The following is a 23,318-nucleotide window of genomic DNA, read 5'->3' as shown; positions in this document are numbered from 1 at the left end:
AAACTGGAAACATTTGGAGGAATCTTCCATACAATCTTATTTCCTAATATTGTACTGTCTGTTTCCCCCTGCTTTGTCCTGATCATTTCCAAAGCTATTCAAATATGAACTTGGAGGGGCAGGGGGGGGGGACTGTAGTCAAAGCACATTTATCCAAAGTGTATGTATGTCCACATTTCCCTGCCTCAGCCCCTCTCTCATGTCCATTTCCCTGCCCTCTGCCACTGGAGGGCTTTTTCAGGATAACATTATAATGAACCATTGCCACAATATAGTAGGGTTTTTTTTTTTAATCCAGCGTTCATTTTAAACTCTGGTGTTTAAGGGAAGCTGAAAGGCCTAATGAGTTACCATTAATATGGGAATTCATAACTAGTGCATTGTGGTAATAAATGGTTAAATAGTAAGAGTGCAAAAGCAATGGCCAATTATTTTGAGCTTGAAAAAAGATCTTCAGTGTCCAGTGTGGGGTAATGCAAGGAAAATAGCATATGGCAGAGGAAAGTGTGCAAAGAACTGCCACGTGCACATTTTGTTGTCAATGCAAATACCTGTGCATTTCCGGTGGTGATGAAGGGGAAATTAAGAATCTTCACTGTGTGGCTGCAATCAAGGACTATTAAATTCTTTCTCTCATGTCCTGGGACCAAATGACAAAGCATTTTTTTGTGGGAGGGCAAGTGTATAGAAACATTAAATCCAGAGTCAGTTGAGGTGAAAATGCTAAAGCAGATTATATCGGGGGGGGGGGGGGGGCTCTATCATGCTGTGACCTAAAAAGGATACCGTACTATAAACAGAAAGTCGGGCAAGTCTCCAAAGTATAAAGGCTGTAACTGCAAAGGAAGTATAGCCCCTTTGAGAAAACCAGATCCCAGTATCAAAAATAGTCAGCTAAGTCCAGTGCACAGATGAGAGGACAACAGAATTGTTTAATGCAAACTGAAATATCTTCAACTTCACTCATGGTATTTTACAAGATATAAACTATGAAGATTTTCTTTTCTAGTTTATGTCTATAGAAATCCTGAGAGCAGAATGCCTTATTTCAAAAGGCAAAGCTTGTTGTTTTCACATTAGGAAAAAATGATAACTGTCTATTACAACAAATAAATTGACAACAAAAATAGGTAAACATCAGTGGAAGAAAGGGATGGTCACGTTGATACTGTCTGGCAATAATAGTCATGTTGCTCACCCAAAGCTGAATATTTAGCCATTAAATGCAAACAGTAACTTCCTCTTGTGGGAGCCTTTTCTTCCTGTCTCTTTTGCCTGCAGGCTTTGCTGCTTTGTTGTTTAACTACGACAGCTATCAAAGGTCTTGAATATGAGTAAGTAAGGCATCTTGAATGGCCTATTGTGGTGCAGAGTGGTAAGGCAGCAGACATGCAGACTGAAAGCTCTGCCCGTAAGGCTGGGAGTTCAATCCCAGCAGCCGGCTCAAGGTTGACTCAGCCTTCCATCCTTCCGAGGTCGGTAAAATGAGTACCCAGCGTGCCGGTGGCCGCGCCTGCCTCTTCCCCCCCACCCCCGTAGCAGCAAGAAGCTAGCTGGGCCACAAGCGAAGCGGCCAATTTGGCGGCCACTTCTTTCGCAGCCTGGTGAGCTTCTCGCTGCGTGGGGGGGGAGAGGCAGGCGTGGTAGACGGCGGCCCACTACCGAGGCCTTAACAGCCCGATACCAGGCCGCAGACCGGGGGTTGACGATCCCTGCTTTAAGGCATCTTGAATCCCCCTTTTTCTTGGGTATCACACCTCAAGGAAACATTATTTCTGAAAACATCAACCCAATTGAATGTTACAATCAGAGCTCACAAATATATTGTTGTGCAGCTATTGTGGGATACTGTTTGAAAGAGGGCAGACTTAATGGGATGCTAGAAGCCCAGCTATTTTCTGTTGCCTCAAAATTAATTTAATTGGAGTCAGGAACAAGATGAAGGATCATTGTAGGACTTTAAACTAATGGTCGGTGCCAAAAGTGTGTGGCCAGAAATCAGAAAAGAATCAGCCTACAGCCCAAGTAAGCTGATATGATTCACACGCTACCAAAACAATTCCCTATATTAAATGCACTACCCAGCTATTACTTTGTATGCATTACCTGAATGATCTCCTTTCCTAACAATTTCCAATCTCCAGATGGGCCCTGGAGATCACAACTGAAATCCAGATGATAGAGCTCATTTCCCCTGGAGAAAATGACAGTTTTGGAGTGTGGACTTTATGGCATTAAAACTTAATGTGGTTCCTCCCACCTCAGATCCATCAATCCAGACTCCACTCCCAAAATCCCCAGATATTTTCTAACTAAACCCAACCCACAATGCCTGTTCCAAGAACTGCTTCAATGAATCCTGACTTTTCCCCAAATGGAGAAGAGAATAAATTGCACAAATGGAGAAGAGACTTCCTAATGTTACTCACTAATAGTGAGAATGTAACCCAGCTGACAATCCAAATGCTCAGAAGGCAATTTGCCAGCAACCTTTCTTCAGTACATACAGTGTACCCCAGCTAAACAAAAACAGGAGCCATAATTGATCTTAGAGGTAAAGGTAAAGGTATCCCCTGTGCAAGCACCAGGTCATGTCTGACCCTTGGGGTGATGCCCTCTAGCGTTTTCATGGCAGACTCAATACATGGTGGTTTGCCAGTGCCTTCCCCAGTCATTACCGTTTACCCCCCAGCAAGCTGGGTACTCATTTTACCGACCTCGGAAGGATGGAAGGTTGAGTCAACCTTGAGCCGGCTGCTGGGATTGAACTCCCAGCCTCATGGGCAGACAGCTTCAGACAGCATTTCTGCTGCCTTACCACCCTGCGCCACAAGAGGCTCTTAATTGATCTTAGAAGAGAATTCTAAAAAGAAACCTTAAACTGAATAGCTTAGAGAAACTTTCAGGCCACTTAAAGATTCTCTGATTGTTTCAAAGGACTCTCTTTTGATTGCTTGGATAAGTAATCAGCTGGATCATGTGATTCATGAGAATTCCTGTACAATAATACTTTACCTTGGGGCAGTCAATTGTGTGGTCATGGAACCCATATAAAAAAAAAACAGCTGTATGTCTCAGACTGTGAGGAACTGCTAATTATCCTGTGCCCCCCCGCAGGGTGCTTTACTCTGCAAGTACTAGCAGACTGGTGATCCCCAGCCCCTGTGAAGTCTGCCTGGTCTTGACCAGGGCAAGGGCCTTTTCAGTCCTGGCCCCTGCCTAGTGGAATGGGTTCCCAGATGAGCTGAGGGCCCCTGTCAGAGCTATCAGTTCTGGAGGGCCTACAAGATGGAGCTTTTCTACCAGGCATTTGGTCAGGGTTAAGGCCAGGTGATTTTGGGGTCCCCCACCCTCTCTCTTTGTTTTTTTTTAACAACCATTCCATCTTAGTTCCTGCAGCCCCTTATCTGATATTCTGCCGAGAAATACCTGCCTTGTCAGCTGCACTGCTGACTGGTTCTTAGTGGTATTTAACTGTTTTATTGGGGTTATATGGGGGCGTATATTGGGATTCTTATGCTCATTGTTATTGTATGTTATTTTCTGTAAGCCACCATGAGCTAGTCCCATGAGATCAGCGGCTAGGAAATCTCAATATAAATATAAATAATATAAATATAGACAACTACAATGAAGAAAGGACAAAACTGCCATTTTCTCCCATCAGTGCAGCTCCACTAATGGAAAAGTCAGAACTACAGTCACTCATCCTCAAAGCTATTAGTCCAAGCTCACGTAACCCTGCCTGGAATCAACTTTCCCAAGTCTGAATGGAAATGCTGGAAGCAGCCGAAAAACAGCAGCCAATGGGGTCCACTGACTGACTGGGATGACTTCTGTTTGTGCTGGTCTTCTTTAACAGTCCTGTAAGCAAGCTTTAGAACAAATATTCTTCCTGAGGCATCTGAATTCAAGGGAGGGGGGACCTAACAGCTGTTGTTAAATGCTTTTGTTACATGCCCAGACTGCTGTTACCTGGATTAGTCTGGAAAGCTTTAGAATGAAGCTGTAGCAGATCTTGCTAATTATATTACAAATTGACGGAGCTCAACGCTCACAAGAATGAACTGCCATCCACTCACAGCAAGTAAAAGATATTAAGAAGTTCTTTCAGCATTTCAGGTTTGTGTTTTTTAATCTCCTCACCCCCTCTTCCCGGATCATATTATGTTCACAAATTGCTTGCGAGCATTTGTTTTCATAACAGTCAGGATCACTGTACTGTACTGTCTGAATAAGAAGGCATTTGTTCTAAACCTGAGGTATACTGAAATAAAAACTGCAGCATTAAGGAAACAAATAAATGAGGCATGCTGGAGATAGAATGGTTCCAATCCAAAGCTCCACAAGAGCTCCAGTGCACATGTGGGGATCCCCCCCACACACACACCTTATCCAAGGAATCTGTGCATGTACTATGGGAATGTACACATGAAGCTCTCACATATATAGTGAAATAAAGGGATAAAGTTTTACACATATGGATTTTCTTATTTGTTAAGGAGCTTCAGAACGTTCACTTAACACACATTGCATCTTAATACACTGATTTTGTTTTAAAGAAAAAATAAACCACCTTGAGCAGGACTCTGAAGAAGTGGCATTGAAATATTCTAAACAAACAGGAAGAGAAGTAAATTGGACACAGGACGAGATGTATTTTTGTATTTTGGAGAAATTCTAAGAAATTACTTTTTCTTCAACATTAAGTCAAGTGAGGGAAGTGCTTCATTGATCTCTCCCCCCCCCACACACACACACACACACACACTTGCCCTGTGGCACTGTTGCTGCTCTGGGCATGCTGCAAGGTACCTAGGCAATTCACTTTAAACCAAGGCTTTCTTGTGCCTTGCCTTGGCATATTTATTAATGTTTAACATGCAGGAGGCCCCAGGAGTCATGAAAGAATGGGCCATCAGCTGTTACACAATAAATGTGAGAGAGAATTTCATTGTCAGGTCTTGTTAAGTATAAATTGAGAAACCAATTCAATGCAAGACAAAAATTGTGCATTCAAAAAGCAGAAGAGTCTACAATACTTTGGATGCTCCACCACAGAAGTTCATCTCTTTGTTATTTGAAGTAGCCCACTTATAGTATCAATCTTGCTTAGACTTAGATTATGTGACTGAGTGCAAATTGCACAATTATCCACTGTAAGCAAATTGAAACCATCTACTTTGTGTTGATTACCAATATTGTTACATGGTGCAATTCCTCACTGTTCTGCAGAGGAGAACCAACCCATTATTTATCCAATAAAACATTATAATCAGGTAAGAAACCAGAATCTTGTGGGGAGTATATTATAGAAACAGGCTATTTAAAATTATAGACCCTGAAAAAGGATGCTAGTAGAACAAATATTTCCAGTAAAAGAGTTCATTCTATAATTCTTATAGAATAATATTTGTCATGGAAACAAATAATGTTATAGTGCAATATAGATCACTCCTTGCAGAATTGTTAGGCTGAAGGATGATGTCCAGCATTACTAATATGGTGACTATTTCAAATATCATGAAGTTTTTTTGTTGTTGTTGTTGCAGATGTAGGCCTTAACTATTGTTTAACTTCCCAAAGTAATTTAAAGCTCAGCTATTTCCACAAAATTAATAACATTCCAAAACTCTTCTACTAAATCAAATAGGCTAGAAATATTTGCCTTTCAGTGGCTATACAGTAAAACAATATGAAATATAATATATCAAAAGTGAGATTATTCCTTCTACTGACAGATCCAAGGCCTTTTCTTGTAAGATTTTCTTTCACAAATAATCCTTGTTCTTTAATATAAACAAGGCAACTCACTGAAAGCAGAATTGTATTCTGATGAATGTAACACCATTTCTACAACATCTGCATCTAACAAGACCAAAGGAAAAATCTTACATAAAATTATCTACAGTAGTACCTTTTCTTACTTATTGAAGATTGTGGCTAAATAATGTACTTACCATCCTCAGTCGGCACATAGATATTCAGATACAGGCAGTCTTCATTTTGATCTTGAACATACGTCACTACAGTATCCAGGTTAGCAGTAAACCAAACAGGCAGCATATCATTGAGCAGAGACCTCTCATCCAGGTACTGTGGGCAAACAGGAGCAAATTGTGTGGCATTCCGCACACCGGTCCAGGATGAGGGAGGTTCTGGGGGCTGGAATCTTCTCTCTCCAGTTGGAGGAGAAGCATAAGGGACTCCCAAATATTGCTCCACAGGGCCAAGGATTTCATTGGGCAAGGGTGTTCTTACACCACGTATTTTGCCATAATTCGTGGTTACAACTGGGTATTGTGCTTGTCCATCAATAAGTGTAAACCGTATCGCTAGAGCAGTTATCCAGAGGAGGAAATTAGAATTCAACATGACACAAACTGGAGTGAAGATCAAAGGCAGCCATAAGAGTCCCATTGGCCTTGACATGATTTACATCAACATTAGCAGGCTTCTGTCTTCTACACCCAGACAGAAAATCAACGTAGTCAGGACAGAACCAAGCAAATCGATTAAGAGGCAAAAAGTAATATTGCTCAGGCAGCAAAAATGCCAAAGATGAGTGGGAAATAAGTCTCAGTAGAGTAACCATAGAAAGATCCCAGTGATATAAAAAGTCGGAGAGTTCTGTTGCCTAAAGCCCATCCCTTGGCTCTCTTCCTGGTTTAATACAGATGTCACTATCCAAGAACTAAAGTTGGCAAGATCGTTGGTATTTACTCTGCTACATCGGCATGATGATGTTCTCCAGTTAATTCCAGCATGATGGATCAACCTGTGCACAGAAGGAAAAAAAATCAAATTACCATTTTTGCTACTGACAGTATTTAAAACTATGTTTTCTTTACAGGCTTTTTCAAATGCTTCCAAATTTCATCCCATTTTGTGAGATCAGCATTGTACTACAAGAGAGGTTTTTCTTGCTAACCAGATAAGCAGTGGTGGGGATCTGGGACTACAGTGCTATAGTGGGAACACCTGGCCCCACAGTGCTAATGTAGAATGTTTTGTGAATGCAGCCTTGCCCAATTAACTTTAACGCTCAGTTGCTCTGAAAATTAAACTCAAGATCTCTGATCTCCACAGACCCATTATGGTGGTTCAAGAAAGACTTAATCTGGAGAGGTTTATGAAAATCAAATCATGTAAACTAGCCTTGAAGTCCTATGCTTACAATATTCCTGGATTTTCACCTATTAATGCTACTGATTTCCTGTGCCCTTATATATTTTCTGTATCCATCCATTTTGTCCTGCCTGGGTAACAATGGGCAGCACGGACTCACCCGTGCGGCTCTTTGGCGGGCGGGGGGCCGGGAAAGGAGCGAAGGCTCCGGCGGCCACGGCGCGAGCCTCTGGAGGCGCGCTGCGTCGGCGGCGCGCGCGGCAAGGGGCGGGGCGGGAGCGTCAGTTTAGGACGACGCCTGTCTCCTTCCCGCCTCTTTGCCAACAATAGCAAAGCAGTTTCCCTAATAAGGCTACTCAGATATTTTTATTCAAATAGCTCAAATATTAAGGGGATGTTTTTCAGTAGTATAATGTTCATTTCTTTATCCCTCTTTAGACTAGACTGCATGGAAAACTAAAAAAAAGATCAGTTTCAGTTTAAAAATGTAGTCCTGCAAAAATAAATAGATGCCATAACAATATTGGTTCATATCCAGTGGTATATTCCATTATGAAATAAAGAATACAGTAGATATGCAATTTAATTAGAATTGCAGAGGCTTAAAATCCTGTTATTTTCCCTTATAGTAAAAGAAAACCATATAAAAAGAGGATAAGACAGAATTTTATTATTCATGGCCAGTCCTCAGTAAGAAAACATGCTGTCTCAGTGCTTTTCTGTAATAACAGAGCTAAACCTGTTAAAATGATTTGCTTGACAGCCCTTATCATCCAGCCAAACACATAAAATTTAGAAATGTCATACAGTGCTTAATTACATTTCTGCACATCAATGAGCTTTCAAAATTTTAAGACAATTCAGCATTTTTGTTCCAGAAGAAAGAGGAATTAGAAAATGAAAGTAATATTTAGGATTTTTCCCCCTATTGGCCAAAAGTTTCAACTGGTATTACTCAAATGAATGTTTTCTACTACTAAGATCATACATGGAACTTATAGGAAACCCCATAACTGAAACTCCAAATTTGACTACAAATAGACTGAAATTCTAGAATGCATCCCCTTACATCACTGCCATATCAGTTTTCAGTGCATCTGCTGCAGCCAAAGTGTTCAGATATGCTGTTGCAATTCAGAATGGGAACAGAGGCAGGGTGTAGAAGTCCAGTAGCAATTGCAAGCATGGCAAGTAGTTATGATGGCAATAGCTAAGAGGAACTATCAGAGGAAAGAATCCTTTTGCACCCCAATGCTGTAATCTCTGAAGTGCAGACACTATGAAGCGTTCAGCCCCCTGCATGCTAGTATATGACTTATAACCATTGCCACCCATTTATTTCTTCACAAGAATGAAAGCAGTAGAATACTTCTGCCATATCGTTTCTTCTGTGCTCTCTTATCTAGTACAATGACAAAAGTGGAAGGGTCCTTCTGAACTGACAACAGTGGAAGGGTCCACATTATAGAAGAACATGAATATGCCAATAGAGTGAAATGCAATCTATGGGCTATTTTCAACATTACAAGACAGAACAGGTTCCAGCTGCGTCTACACTACAAATCCAAGTCCAAGTTAAACAATAATTCGAGAACTGAGTTCTCCCATGGCACTTCATTGCTGACGTTTAGATGTTTCCTTTAGAAGGATAGGAGTGGGCATGTAAGGCTGCGTGGAACACCTGGCTCTTGCATAGCATCCATATCTGACAGAGGGAAGGGATTCGAGGGCATGCTTCCTCTGTCACATGAAATGAATCCTTCTGGAAAACACAGGACACAGCACAGTGCTTATAGCTGGGGCTCTAACCATGAAATGAACTAAGAATAATACAATAGTACAAACATGATAAATTTATTTCAATCTTAACCAATTATCTGTTCCTTCGGTATATTATGTTAAACATACTACAGGTTAAAACACTGCCATCACCTAATAAACTTAAAATTAAGTGTAACATTTTCAAAAAGGACAAAATGTTTAATGTTTCTTAGGTCTATCAGCTCCAACCCCTGGCACCATGCCCCACCTTTACTGTTGACCAACTAGCTGGCAGATGAAAAATGGTGCAAAAATGGGGAGGGGGGTATCAGGAGCAACATAGTGCTATGATTCCCCATACATCAGTCAGGGATGCTCTGATATTTGGCAAAACTCGGAGTTTTCCTCATACTAGAGTGAGGAAGGGGACCTGGCAACACAACATTTTCCCTTGATCATATTTTACCCTAAATAGTGTAGTATAGTCTTGAAGAGATGGAACTTGTTACTACCCGAAGAAGCTACAGCTTACATTCATAGTCATTGTTCAGGAAATGATCATAAACATTTTGTCTTTCACTATGACCTTTAAATAATCCCCGTGGTTAACCATTTTTCCCTGTCAGTACTAACTTACATGCCTCTGGCAAATATGTGTTATTTTTCCAAGCATTATTCTGTATCCTGTTTTCCCTGAAGCAGAATCATCTTCCACTTCATAGGTCTATTATTTCATTTTTACCACATGTAACATCAGCTTTTGCTAAAGCATTTCTAATAGTTCTGTGCAAGTGTACAGCATTAGAGATAATGCTAATTTAGTGCCAGTATAGACAGTTGCATGTTGGCTGCATCCAGATATCTCAGACAGACTAGAAAGAGCCAGGACGTCCTAGGTCTTGGATTGTTCTTCCCCTTTCCTTGTGTGCCACACTGAGATAGAATACTTCCTGGTTTTGAGTTGCTAACAGTTTGTAATGATGTCCAAACTGTATACTCTAATACAGCTTAGTTCTTGGATACACACCAATATTTAAAAAGAATATAATAACAGCCCTGCTGGATTTGCTGAGGATGGAGCTTGAGGTCCACAACAGAATCCACACAGGCATGAAATTGACCAATGCGCAATTAGATCCCATCTACCAGATCCAATCAGTTCAAACAAAAACTGAGTTATAGTGTGCACTGGTAGGAAGATCCGTTGTCTGTGTTGTGAAAGCCAGCTTGGTGTAGTGGTTAGGAGTGCAGACTTTCTAATCTGGCGAGCCGGGTTTGATTCCGTACTCCTCCACATATGGGTGACCCACCAACTGGGTGACCTTGGGCTCACTACAGCACTGATAAAGCTGTTATGATTGAGCAGTAATATCAGGGCTCTCTCAGCCTCACCTACCTCACAGGGTCTCTGTTGTGGGAAGAGGAAAGGGAAGGCCACTGGAAGCCACTTTGAGACTCCTTCAGATAGAGCAGTGGTTCTCAACCTTCCTAATTCTGTGACCCTTTAATAAAGTTCCTCATAGTGTGGTGACCACCAAGCATAAAACTATGCAAGGATTATTTCACAGACATTAAACTGAAACTGACCAATGGTGTGAAAATCCATTGTTCATGACTGCATATAATTTGTTTTTTTTTCTGGGGTTTATCAGTTCTGTTCTGCCTCTTGTCCCACCATGCTGATCTCACTCTTTTCCACTGCACCAGAAAGACTAATATTCTATCTTGATCTATCCTGCAAGGCTGTTGTGTGGATGCCTCCCCCCTGGCCAAGCTGCTCACCCTTCTGCAACCCCTGTGAAAGGGTCATTCGACCCTCAAAGGGATGAGAACCACTGGGGTAGAGAAAAGTGGCATATAAGAACTAACTCTTCTTCTTCTTCTTCTATATATGTTGGGTTATTTTGGTGGGTTTTGGTTCAGTCTTCACTTCTCTTGTACCATGCTAACGTCCTATTAAAGAGCTGAATGAACTTTCAATATCCTGGCTTCCTTTGAACCCATGAATATCACACTTCATTTCCCTTTGTTCTCTCTTAGTATATGTGAAGAAGAAGCAAGATGGAGTTAAAGTTCACTTGGTCTGTTATTTTTTTTTCTTCCATGTAACCCTTTCCCCTTAATATTTTGGTATTCTCAGAAGTTAAACATGCATGTTTGTGCTGTATTATTTCCATTGTGTAACATTACTGTGCCTAATTTTTCCAACACCCATCTATAGTCCAGCATTCTGTTTCAGAAGATGCATGGCACAGAGGACAAAGGCTTCCCTGTTGTTGACCCCAGCATAATTATTACTGCTTCTGAACATAGAGATTCATTTTAGTTATTAATTGCCTATCTCTGAATTTGTCTAATCCCTTTTTAAAGTAAACTAAGCTTGTGGCCCTCATACATTCTGTGGCATTGAATCCCATAATTAATTGTACTTTCAGTGAATAAATAATTCCATTTATTCATATGGAACGCAATGCCAATCAACATAATTGCATACCAACAAGATCTAATATTATGGTAGAGGAAGAAAATTATTTTTCTATCCTTTCTCCTCAGTTTTTGCTGTCCCAGTGGGATATAATAAAACAAGGAGTTCATGGCACTAACTGTGAGGAGATCAAGAACCCAGAAGACTCCCTCCTCTCCCCATTACTGGACTTTCAAGCACTCAGGACACAGGCTACCTGCTGGAACCATGCCAAGAGAAATCCAAAGGGCTTCTGAACTGAATCTGGACATGGAGCTCCCAGAATAACTAATCAGAAAAAACCACTCTTTGACAGGAATCTCACGAGCAACCACATAGCCACTGGCATAGAGGAGACAAAGAGCCCAGAGAGTGGCTCAGACTTTGGGGTGAAAAGTCCAGTTGACTGCCTGGAACCACTTCTCCACCAATGATTCTTGTGACAATCAAGACCCATCAAGAACTTTTCAAAATGTTGGACTAAACCCACCTGTGCCTGTAGGATCCTCCCCCTGATTACAGCTGTATGCAATTTCCTCCATAAGTAGCCTTTGTTCTGCCTGGGCAGTCATGGCATCAACAGCTCCATAGAACTTGCTGCTGCCTACCTTGACTCTGGCCTGCCTGTTGGAAACGCTGCACTGGATCCCCAATAGGGGTGGGCATGAAGCAGCTCATGTCTCAGTCAGTCAACCCTACTACCAAATCATCTCAAGAAGTCAAATGCAAACTAGATTTAAAAGCAAGTTGAAATAAGATGAATTTTATTATTCAGTTGGGCTAGTGTGAATTTCTCCCTGCATCTTCTGTTTCTAATTAAGCATAATGGTGTCTGGAGTATATTTGCTGTTTTTACAACATGGTACTATAATCATTTCAAATGTCCTAGTTCAGGCAACTGGGAAACAGACAACGAACATTTCAAACATAGAGTTGGAAGGGACCTCCTGGGTCATGTAGTCCAACCCCCTGCACTGTGCAGGACACACACAATCCTATTGCTCATCCACTGTAACCTGCCACCCACTTGAACCTTCACAGAATCAGCCTCTTCATCAGATGGTTAACCAGCCTCTGTTTAAAAATTTCCAAAGAGGAAGTCTGTTCCACTGAGAAACCGCTCTGTCAGGAACTTCTTCTGGATGTTTAGACGGAATTTCTTTTGAATTAATTTTACCCCATTGGTTCTGGTCCGTCCCTCCGGGGCAAGAGAGAACAACTCTGCTCCATCTTCTATATGGCAGCCTTTTAAATACTTGAAGTTGGTTATCAGATCCCCTCTCAGTCATCTCTCCAGGTTAAACAGATCAAGCTCCTTCAGCCTTTCTTTATATGACTTGATCTCCAAACCCTTCACCATCTTTGTTGCCCTCCCCTGGACACACTCCAGCTTGTCTACACCCCTCTTCAACTGTGGTGCCCAAAACTGAACACAGTACTCCATGTGAGTTCAAACTAGAGCAGAGTAAAGTGATACTATCAGTGACTCTATTGGATGAAAAGGTACAGGGATTAGAAAAACACTTGAACATGCTGCAATATAAAAAGGAGGGTGAAGAGTTTATGGACAGAAGAGGTAATCTGTAGATTCTGGCATGTGATAATGGTGACCAAGACTCACTGAGGGTTGCCATGGCAGTGGGGCCTATGGTGGGCCTAGATGGAATCAGGGGATGGATGTCTGTCCCCAGCATGCCAGGCATGCCTGGAGCATGGTAAGGCTGGTAGGAGGGTGCAAATGGGTACGTGTAGAGGACGGGCTGGGACAGGTACCTTTAGAAGGGGCTGATGCAGTGCATCCCGGCCTCTTTCCCCTTTTTGCATGTTCGAGGCTACCCACCCTACCCACCCTCTGGTGTTGTGGATTGTTTTTAATGTTATTTACTTGCTGTATATTGTCACAGCTTGCAGGTACTGGGCAGATCCATTGGGGGAGAGGCCGAGATTGCATGCCGGACTCCCCAGTTAGACGGGGTCTCCCTAAGAGACCATGTGGATGCAGAGTTGCCGGAGCATACTCATGGAAGGGCAGCCAGTTAACATTTCCAGGTGACAGTTAACACTCAACAGGATTCTACTGCATGTCAACTTCCCTTATTGTGGACAGCCTGCTGGAAGACGGCTGTGTGGCGATCAGCTGATTGCAATGGCAGGATCCACCCATGCTGTGCTATGCTCAGTTACGTTAATAAAGCTGTGGCGAAATTTAATGCTGAAAGAATGCTGTTGCCACAGTCCTATTTTGGGTGCAGGAAAATGCCCTGCTTGCCAGGCAAATCTGACCTTACAGCCATCAACACAATAAGCAACATGGAAGCCTTTTTTGTGTGATATGGTCACCTATATCAAGTAATCGTGAGCAAAGCCAAAAGTAGTGTGACTTCATACACACACTAATGGAAAACCATGAAATTGCAGCAGCAAAGAAAAGCATTTCATACAGTGCTGTAAATACATGTTACCCAATCCTCCAAAAGAAGCAATTGGGCACAATCAGAGATATCCAGGTCAATCTCAGCTGTAGAGATACATGATGACAAAAGCAAGGAGTTTAGTTGACTACTCGCTTAAATAACTGCCTGTTTTTTGGGATGTTGATCAGCTCAGCTATGCGGACAGCACTGATTACTATGCAGATTTCAGATCTGCTCATTTTGAGAGTAATGTTCGTATCACCATTTTTTCAAAAACACAAGCCCACACAATAAATGTGTAGACTTCAAACGTAACAAAAAACTCTTATTTGTTATTCTTTTATTATTGTAAACCGCCGTGAGCTCACCCGAGAACGGCGATATATAAACTGAAATATAAATAATAAATAATAAATAATAAATAATAAATAATAAATAATAAATAATAAATAATAAATAATAAATAATAAATAATAAATAATAAATAATAAATAATAAATAATAAATAATAAATAATAAATAATAAATACAGCTAGTTTGGTGTAGTGGTTAGGAGTGCGGACTTCTAATCTGGCATGCCAGGTTCAATTCTGCGCTCCCCCACATGCAACCAAGCTGGTTGACCTTGGGCTCCCCACGGCACTGATAAAATTGTTCTGACAAGGCAGTGATATCAGCGCTCTATCAGCCTCACCCACCCCACAGGGTGTCTGTTGTGGGGAGAGGAAAGGGAAGGCGACTGTAAGCCGCTTTGAGCCTCCTTCGGGTAGGGAAAAGCGTCATAGAAGAACCAACTAAATATAAATATTATGGCTGTAAAAGGCCATATCTGAAGTCAAGCCAATACTCTCCCTAAACTAATTGCACAAAAGATCCCTAACCCAGTAAGACCAAGGTAGTATCCCTATGGATCACCCACATCAGCATTATTTTCCCTGCTGCAATTGCCTGTGGTGGTTACCCCCAAAGCATTCCTCCCCTCTCAAATTGCAGACCTCACATGACTTACTTATGAGTAAACATTCCCAGGGCAGAGGCTTTTCCTGGCTGCTTTGGGTCACAGAGGGACAGGGCATTTCTGGGCCTCTCACAGCCCCACCTTCCAGAAGGCATGCTGAGGTTACCCCAGAATGCAGCTTGGTCCCCCACCCATGTCCCCTGAGTTGAAAGTGTCCAAGAGGCATCCCATCATCCAAATATGTCAGCCCATCAGTAGTTTGCTAAGTACATTGTTCAATAAAGATTGGTTGTCCACATAGTGTATTAAAAATGAAGGGGTTGTTGAGCACCTGGCATTTTGTTTATAGTTCAGCTTTTATACTTTCTCTCGTGGACTAGCTGTCTTGGGCCAGTGCATGTCATAGGATATGGCTGATGGGCTATATTCATCCTGTGGCTCACAAGTTCTAGAGGCCTTCAGTGAAGTCAATTTGAGTAAATAGGCATGGATGAATTAAAAATGACCTAGCACCGTTTATCCATATTATTTAGTGCTTTTATCCCTAGCATTTTACCAGAGGCTATTATGCATTTACCAATTTTCACTGAAGTCAGTTCTCTGCTCCTGTTAAATCACTCCTTTGTAAAACATTCCTGCTCATGCATGTGCACTGATCCTGCGTTTTTCTTCCTACCATAGTAGACAGAAGTAAATTAGGCATTTGAGAGAGCTATGTTCAAGTGGAAGGGGAACTTCTTCCATCATACTGGGACCTCATTGGTAGACTATGGTCAGCAGCAATGACACTTGACTGACACATGCTACTAGCAGAGCCTCCTGGGAATTGTAGTTCATGGGCTTTCTATTCAGACATTCTTGTAAGACTGCACAGAGTAGTAGACGAAAAACATGGTTACATTTATGCATGTAAAAAAGGCATCCTTGGAACCATCTTAAAGCAAAAGTTGTAGCAAAGCAAGTTTACAATACTGTGGGAAAATGATATGGAAAAGGCATGTTTGCTGCGATGAGAAGTGAGTAACATGCAGAATCAAAGATACAATGGTGGGGCTTGCATGGGGGAAATGGTCTAACATGCAGAAACCATAAAAACAACATGGTTTTTTTTGCAGAGAATTTGTGAGGTTTCCCCCCAGTGTATAATACCCCCAGACCCATTAGGGGTTCTTTATAATCTATGACTTTATTTTCTTGGCTTGCCTTGTAACAAGATACTGGAAAGTGTAATATTTATTTACTTCATTGCTCAGTGTCACTAAACTCAATAGCCTGCAGCAGTTGGCTAAAACCAGGTAGTAGGCAAAAAAATAACACATGGATCACCAAAATCAATATGACAAAATGATTGTCATAGGTACATAAATGGTACAGCATGTTGAAAGCTGCCTTATCTGTGTTAACACATTATTCCCTCACCTTTCCTCAAGATCAATGAACTTTATGAATACGCACACCAAAAAGTATGATAACAATGTACAGGGTGACCAATATGTCCCTGCCACTTTAGGTGCATTCAAGGCCAAATCTTTAGCCCAGCTAATATGTGGAATCCTTTTAAGGATTGGCGCATTCAAACAGGCTATTGAAAGGATTCAGTCTTTTTTCTTGCACCATATTCTGGATCTAACTCACTGTGTTGGATACATAGCTGCATGCCTTTAAACCAGACAAAGCCTTGTGGAAACCAGAGGGCGGATTTAGACCATAAGTCCAGGTTGCATCTCTTTTTTTAACTCATCATCCAATCTACATAGCTGCTTTGCTTGCAGATTCATATGTAAGCAAATGGTTGAAATCAATCAATAGAAAAACTACCTCCCTTGACTCCTTTCTAACGCTGGAGAGGGAGCAACCTTTTAGACTGTTGTGTCAGTGCCTGTTTGACATGGAAAGGCAAATCTTGTGATCTCTCCTGTGTCCCATGGTGTCACACCATTTAACAGTACTGCAGCTGCCTATCTATCTGTCTATCACCTCATAATTGCAGAGCCTATATCCTTGCCCAATTTAATATCCTTCCCTGAGCTATCTGGAAGATAGTCAGGAACGCCTTTTAAGGAAAGATATTGCCCTTGCAGGGTTGGGGTTCCCAAACGATTAGCTCATGTATTATTTTACCGCAATCATTATTTGGAGCCAAGGAATGTAATTATTAGACCTCTTTTGTATAATGTTCAGGATCTTCTAGAAGACCAGCTACTAATGTACCCCTCAGCTCTTTTAATGGGATAGCTTGTCCAAATATATTGATCTGCTTTATTGCTTCATAACTGGTTATTTAGAGTGATGTAGGGTCCCCAGGCTTGATCCTTAGGCCAAGAGCCTTCAATTCATGCCAAAGGCTCATGTCTCCGCCCAGGAGGAACCTTACAGCTCAGAGGCCCATAGCCCCCACCTCCCAGCAGCAACAAAGAAGTATGGGGCTTGCAAACAGATCTTGCTCAATGAGCAACACTCATCTTCAAACTCTATGTTCTCACAAAACAACTTCAGTTATTGATTCCCAGTAATTTAGCAGTTTAGGAAAAGCAAAGACAGCACTCACTTTCCCAGCAACACTATCCTTATTTCTGCCTCCCAGCTCAATTGCTCAGTTCTCAATCTGAAAATCTGCACTCATATCTACGAACCAAAACTATATCCAAAATATACACTGACACTGCACGGACATGATGCTAGATCAGTCTTTCTCAACCTTTTAACTAAATTTTAGACTTTGAGGCATACTGAAACTGCTATCAGTTGGCCATGCCTTCTGCCATGCTCCCCAGAAGTGACATGTCACCCTGAAGTTGCATCACCCAGGTGGAACCATTGCTTCATTAGCAAGTTTTCTGCCACAGATCAGGCCCAGCAGAATAGGACACCTGGGATCACCAGTCCATGTGAGGTCCCTCTTCCCACTACCCAAGGCTTGGAGCTCACCAGGATAGGCCCTAGGCCACAGCAGGCACTAAGCCACAGAAGACCCTCTCCCCTCTCCCTGCCACCCAAGACCTGGAGTTCATGGAAGGCCTCTCTGCCACCCCTTATTTAAACAAAAAACCCCTCAAAAGATACAATCAATCCATCAACCCCACCCTCAAGGAAGGACTCACCTTGCTCAACTCCAGCTGCTACCCGACAACACAGGTCAACAAAGTAGTAGGTGCCTCAGCCAGCAAAGGTTTGCATGGCTGGGCCCCCTTCCCTTCCCTCCCCCTCCAGGTCCACCATTAGCCGCTTTAGGAGGGAGCAGTTTGACCTGCTTGTATAAAGGAGGAGTTTAAAAAAAACCCTTAAAATTATAATAATACATTTAAGAACTCACCATGCCAATGTGCACCTTGGGTGTGCCAACGGCATACCAGTGTGCCCTGGATTTTAAAAAAACCCTTAAAATAATAAGAATTTTAAAATCCTAATACACCACAATGCACCTCAGGTGCACCAACAGCATGCCAGTATGTGCTAGATCAAGGTAACAGAGTGCAAATCAAACATATCTGATTAATTAAGAGTATGCTCTGTCTAAATCAGTCAGAAAGAAAGGTCTTCAAGCCTCATTCAGGCTGAATGCAGATGAGCAACAGAAAAGCAATATAGCCAGGGAGATAAAGGTAATAAAGACTGATTGTTCCAATTGGTTTTCCTTGAATTACCATCCTATAAACACCAAGAGATTGCTTTTTTATGACACAATCAAAACAAATTGGGGACAGAGAAAGTAACTATAAGCAGACATTCCCAGTGTATTAATCAACCAGTAAAGGTACATTTGGCAAGTAATATGTCTAAGGCCTTGGACTCAATCTCATTCTCTTTCCTTGCATGATTGTGTCTAGCTTTTTCCACGATCACTAAATAGCAAAAGCCTTTCAGCTTCTCAGTTGTCTCTCTATCTGTACACACCCACTTATAAAGGAGGGGGAATTAATTCAGATGATGACTGGTATTACCAAATGGAAAGTGCAGCAAGATTAGCATAAGTTTGATTCTCGGTGGAGAAAGCTGAATGAAATGGATGAATGGGTACCTTCACGCCAGGATATTAAGGATTTTATTGGTTAAAAAGAACAGTTCTTTAAATTTAAATACCACTGATTTGCAGCACAATCTTCTTCTTATACCTTATAGAGCATCTACAAGTATTTTGGCCATTAAAACTACACAGACTAGTATAAATGTGTTCCAGTCACCGAAATATCATTATTTCCAATATTCCCCAAAACTAACTATCAGTATGGTATTCAGATTCAATTTGTAGGTGGAGGGAGAATTTTTAAGAGTACAGGCACCAATATTGCCATACAGCTGCTGGCATCTGTCCTTTAAATAACCCCCAGATTTCAAGTAGACTGGACCAAGGAACCAATGGACCAATTCTGTGAAGGTACCCCCAGACACCCTCCATTACTTCCTATGAAGGAGGGACTCCAAAGTGCTTCCAGAGTAGAAGCCATCCTTGCGAGCAGTAATTACTGGTTAAATGCCTCCCAACAGAACCTTTGAAAACCCTCAATAATCTCAGTAGAACCACAAGTCAACAGGCCAAGCTAAACAAAAACCAAACCAAACCAGAGGATCTCTCCAGTGGAAATTCAAAGTGTGTGTGGGGGGGGGGCATTTTTGCAAGCTCCCGAGAACCAATTGTCATGTGCAGAAACCTGACAGAATCCAGGGCCATAGTGGCAATGCAAACCCAACAGAATTTAAGTCAAACCAGAGAATCTCTGCAGTGAAAATTGAAGGTGGGAAGCATGCTTGCAAGTCCAATCAAACTAAAGGCAATGTACAGATATCCAGTGTCACTGTTGTAGTGCAAGCCCAACAAGACTAATTTAAAATTTGGGATTACAAAGTTGGTAGAAACCCCTGGGAGACACAGAAACAATGGGAAAACAGGAGGTGAGGTCTTGATATTTATGGTTAATTCCAAATTTTTCCAGGATTTTCCAGGACCATTTTTTTCAGTATCCCAGAAAATTTCTGCATATATTTAGGATGCCAAATTTATCCATCCCCCCCCCAAAAAAAATTGTTTTATGGGTATGTTTTCAGCTTGGTTTTACCGAAATGCACATCAATGTTTGTAGGTTCAAATTTCTGCTTAGACAAAGAAAGAGAAAAATGGCCCCAAATTACATACTGTGCTCCATGGCTAACTTGATGGCATGGATATGAAAATAAAATAGAAGAATAATGCATTCTTCTGAAAATTGCTTTGAGGGAGGATTTAAAAAGAAACAATAACAGCTGCTTGTGCCACTGGTGCTTAAAAGACAGCCAAACTTGAAGATTCTGTTATCTAGTAAGATAATGAGATGCTGAGTCATAAAGCATTTAAGGACTGGGCTTGTGGAAGAAAACAGATGAACAAAAATTCTATAAGCTATTTAAGTAAAACATTTTGAAATGTGAAAAAACACCATCCTTAAATGTGTTGATTCCACGGGGAACTTTGATATATAAATGTCAAATTATATTACATTTTTAAACATATGTAAGGAGTTTGCCTGCTGGCAACAACATTGTGAAATGTTTTCTACTGAAAAAGGAAAATATCTCTACCTTTCTGATTGACTAAACAGCTGTATAGCTTTCTTTTAGGGCACCAATTAGCATAATTGAGGTGGATTGCTTACATTTGGCATGGAATTAGACTGATGAAGTTACGTCTCATCCATTAAAATCCTTTTATTGTGCTGCTTTCTTCTAGCAGCATTCAAATTGTGGAGATCAAAGAACAATTTGTTAAACATGATGTAACAAATCAATGTTTATGAACTTTCTAAGTAAACTAAGTAATTTTAAATTTTCTAATCTTTATTCTTTAAACATTACCACTCTAACAGATGATAAATGAGTTGTTGAAACCATTTAACTTGAAATACGGAGGTCTTTAATTCTTAATTATTTGGAACTATTGGGTTATTAGTATAAAAGCAACTTTCTACAATTTTCCTTTATATGCTTCCAACAGATGTTTAGCGATATCAGCTTTGACTATCGGGGAGGGATATGGACTATCTATTTGAAGGTTGAATGAAGGATGAACAACAAAATTTAAGTTTTAAATCTCCCAACTAGGATTTCCAGCTCTGGGTTAGGAAGTACTTGGAGATTTTGGGGTGAACCACGGAGAGAGCAGTTTGGGGATGGGAGGGCCTCAGCACTGTGTAATACTATAATGTCTATCTTCTGAAGCTGCCATTTTCTCCGGGGGAACTAAACTCTGTAGGTTGGCGATCAAATGTAATTCTAAGAGTTCTCTTTCCACAATCCAGTTTCCTGTGATCAGCAATATCATAGCTGTCTATATCAGCCAGTAATCGGGGTAAATGCACAGGACACATCTACCCCAATGCAGCACTTTACATACAAAGCTGTTGAAGCTGGTCTTTGGCTCTTGAAAAATGGGGGTCTGTTGCATTTTCCTATACTTAATATCACCTAGAACAACCTTTACCACATTAATCATAATGTTCAACAGTTTGTGTGATTCTATTTTTTTTTAAGTTGCTGCTGCCAAGCCATAATTGCTCACCTCTGAGATTGACATACCATAAAATATCTGAATATAAGAGAGCACTAAAACATTATTAGAAAACCTGGGATACAATGACTCAGAAAGAGATTCTCATCTCTTTCCCAGATGATCATTCTCCTCAAGCTATCTCAGTTTTCTCTTCTTCCTTCCACACAGTTTCACTGTTTCCCCTGGCTCTTTCTCTTCCTTTCTCATTCCTTCTGACACTTCCTCTCCCCTCCTTCTTTTCCATTAACAGCTTTTCATCTCCCACCCTGTGCTTTCTTGAGTCCCTCCAGTCCATTGTCCTCCCTCATTTGTTTTATTTTTATTTCCTTCCTCCTTCCAGCCCGTCTTCCTACTTGCCTTCCCTTGTGTTGCCTCAGGATCTACTCCTTTTTTTCTCTTCCAGTTTAGAAATGAAGTAACAAAGGCCATTTGGGATTACCAGAATTGTCTAGATAGTCAACACAATGGCTGTTGTGATCTTGCGAGGAAGTCTTCTGCATTTTAAAATCTCTTTTTTAAACTCACCCGTACTTATTTTTACAGTTTAAGATTTTTCTGCAAATGAAATTTCCCCAAGTTTGTAGAAAGACCTTGCTCTTCTGTACATGGTTCTAGTCTACGGTTTTAGCTTAACTTCAGCCAAGTTTGGAATTAGCTCTAATGACACAACACTATAATATTTGGATCAATGCTCTGTACTGAAAATGGATTGATCACTTAAACAACAGATACCATTGTCAGAAATATGTACCAGTATATTTCATATGTTCAACGTGCTTAACATACAGTATCATGTTAGTTCTTCTAATTTCTGAATGGCCCAGGCTAGCCCAATCACATCAGATTTCTGAAGCTTAGGGTTGTCCCTTGTTAATATGTGGATGGGAGATCTCAGAGGAAGTCCAAGGTGGCAACATACAGGCACGCAATGGCAGTCCCCTCTGTATATCTCTGTAATGGGATGTCTAGGGTTGCCAAGTCATAGCTCACTATCTAGTGGTTTTGCAGCAAAGAGAAGAAGTAAACCAGGAACCTCTCTCCTTAAAAGACATACTCCTACTTGCAAAACATACTCATGAATCATGATAAAGAATGGTTTGCAAATCCCTAATTAGTTATAAAATCTAAATAAAGATGCTTCAATTAACCAAGGTCTGCTGGTTGGCATATATTGCAGATTTCAAATGAGGGATTTTAGCTGAAAAGGAGACAAGAAGAAAACAAACTGGATGGCTTAAACACAAAACAAAGTTGTGTTTTTTTAATTTCTGATAGAAGAACCAGAACTTGTTGAACATAGAAAAAGTCATGATGTCTGAAAGCAACATTAGCCACTGCCTTACATCAGCAGTATATATTTTGTAAATGTAGCAAATTTAATCTTTGCATTAAAAGAATGACCTCTTGCTATTATCATATACATTTTTATGTGGGTAGATTTAATTATTCTGATGTGGGAATCTATTTGATATATATTATTTTCTGCCTTAAAGAATTATGGTCAATTATAATCTAAGCAGGAGTACTCCATTGTAATTTGCCCTGAGGAAAATACTCTTTCCCATTGTTTTTCATGTTCAAGATTAAATCCTGGTTCCACTGACCCACTGTAAATTTTCAGCACACAACTGAGTTCCTATCATTTTTCCCCTTCAGTTGATACTCACAGCCTTTGAGCCACCACATCTATTAATGGAAACCTTGTCACAAGCAATAACAACAGTGAAGTCTCAAAGAGATCACTTCCATCCATCTCGCCAATGCAGAGGTGTATAAACACCACATCGTTATTTACCACCACAAGACACAAAAAGCTAATTCCTAAACAGGTCCAAAAATCTTATTTCTTTTGAACCCAGTATAAACTGCTAACATAGGTCTCCAATCATGCACAAGCCATTATTCCATCTCATGGGTACCTACAATATCATGAGAGAAATTGCATATACAATGTTTCTAAAAAAATACAATATATGCATTCATACCTGTTTTGTTGTTTTTAGCATACCTTTCAGCATGAAAAAGAGTTCTACAAAGCTTGAAGAGTAGCTTTGTAAAAGGCTTGTTGGTCCC

At 40.9% G+C, this 23,318-nt stretch overlaps 1 protein-coding gene across 7 annotated transcripts in view; it reads right to left on the bottom strand.

The window, feature by feature from the left end:
* Positions 1–23,318, bottom strand: part of NLGN4X (neuroligin 4 X-linked) — a 242,268-nt gene that overhangs the window by 160,575 nt on the left and 58,375 nt on the right. For all 7 annotated transcript variants that reach the window (XM_077343305.1, XM_077343307.1, XM_077343301.1 and 4 more), the window contains exon 3: positions 5,961–6,778. In XM_077343305.1, coding sequence (XP_077199420.1) covers positions 5,961–6,432 — 472 coding nt within the window. In that variant the 5' untranslated portion in view covers positions 6,433–6,778. The remainder of the gene's footprint in view (positions 1–5,960; positions 6,779–23,318) is intronic.

This window comes from Paroedura picta, chromosome 6, assembly GCF_049243985.1.
Source record: "Paroedura picta isolate Pp20150507F chromosome 6, Ppicta_v3.0, whole genome shotgun sequence".
NCBI classification, from domain to species: domain Eukaryota; kingdom Metazoa; phylum Chordata; class Lepidosauria; order Squamata; family Gekkonidae; genus Paroedura; species Paroedura picta.
This window is presented reverse-complemented; position numbering and strand designations above follow the sequence as displayed.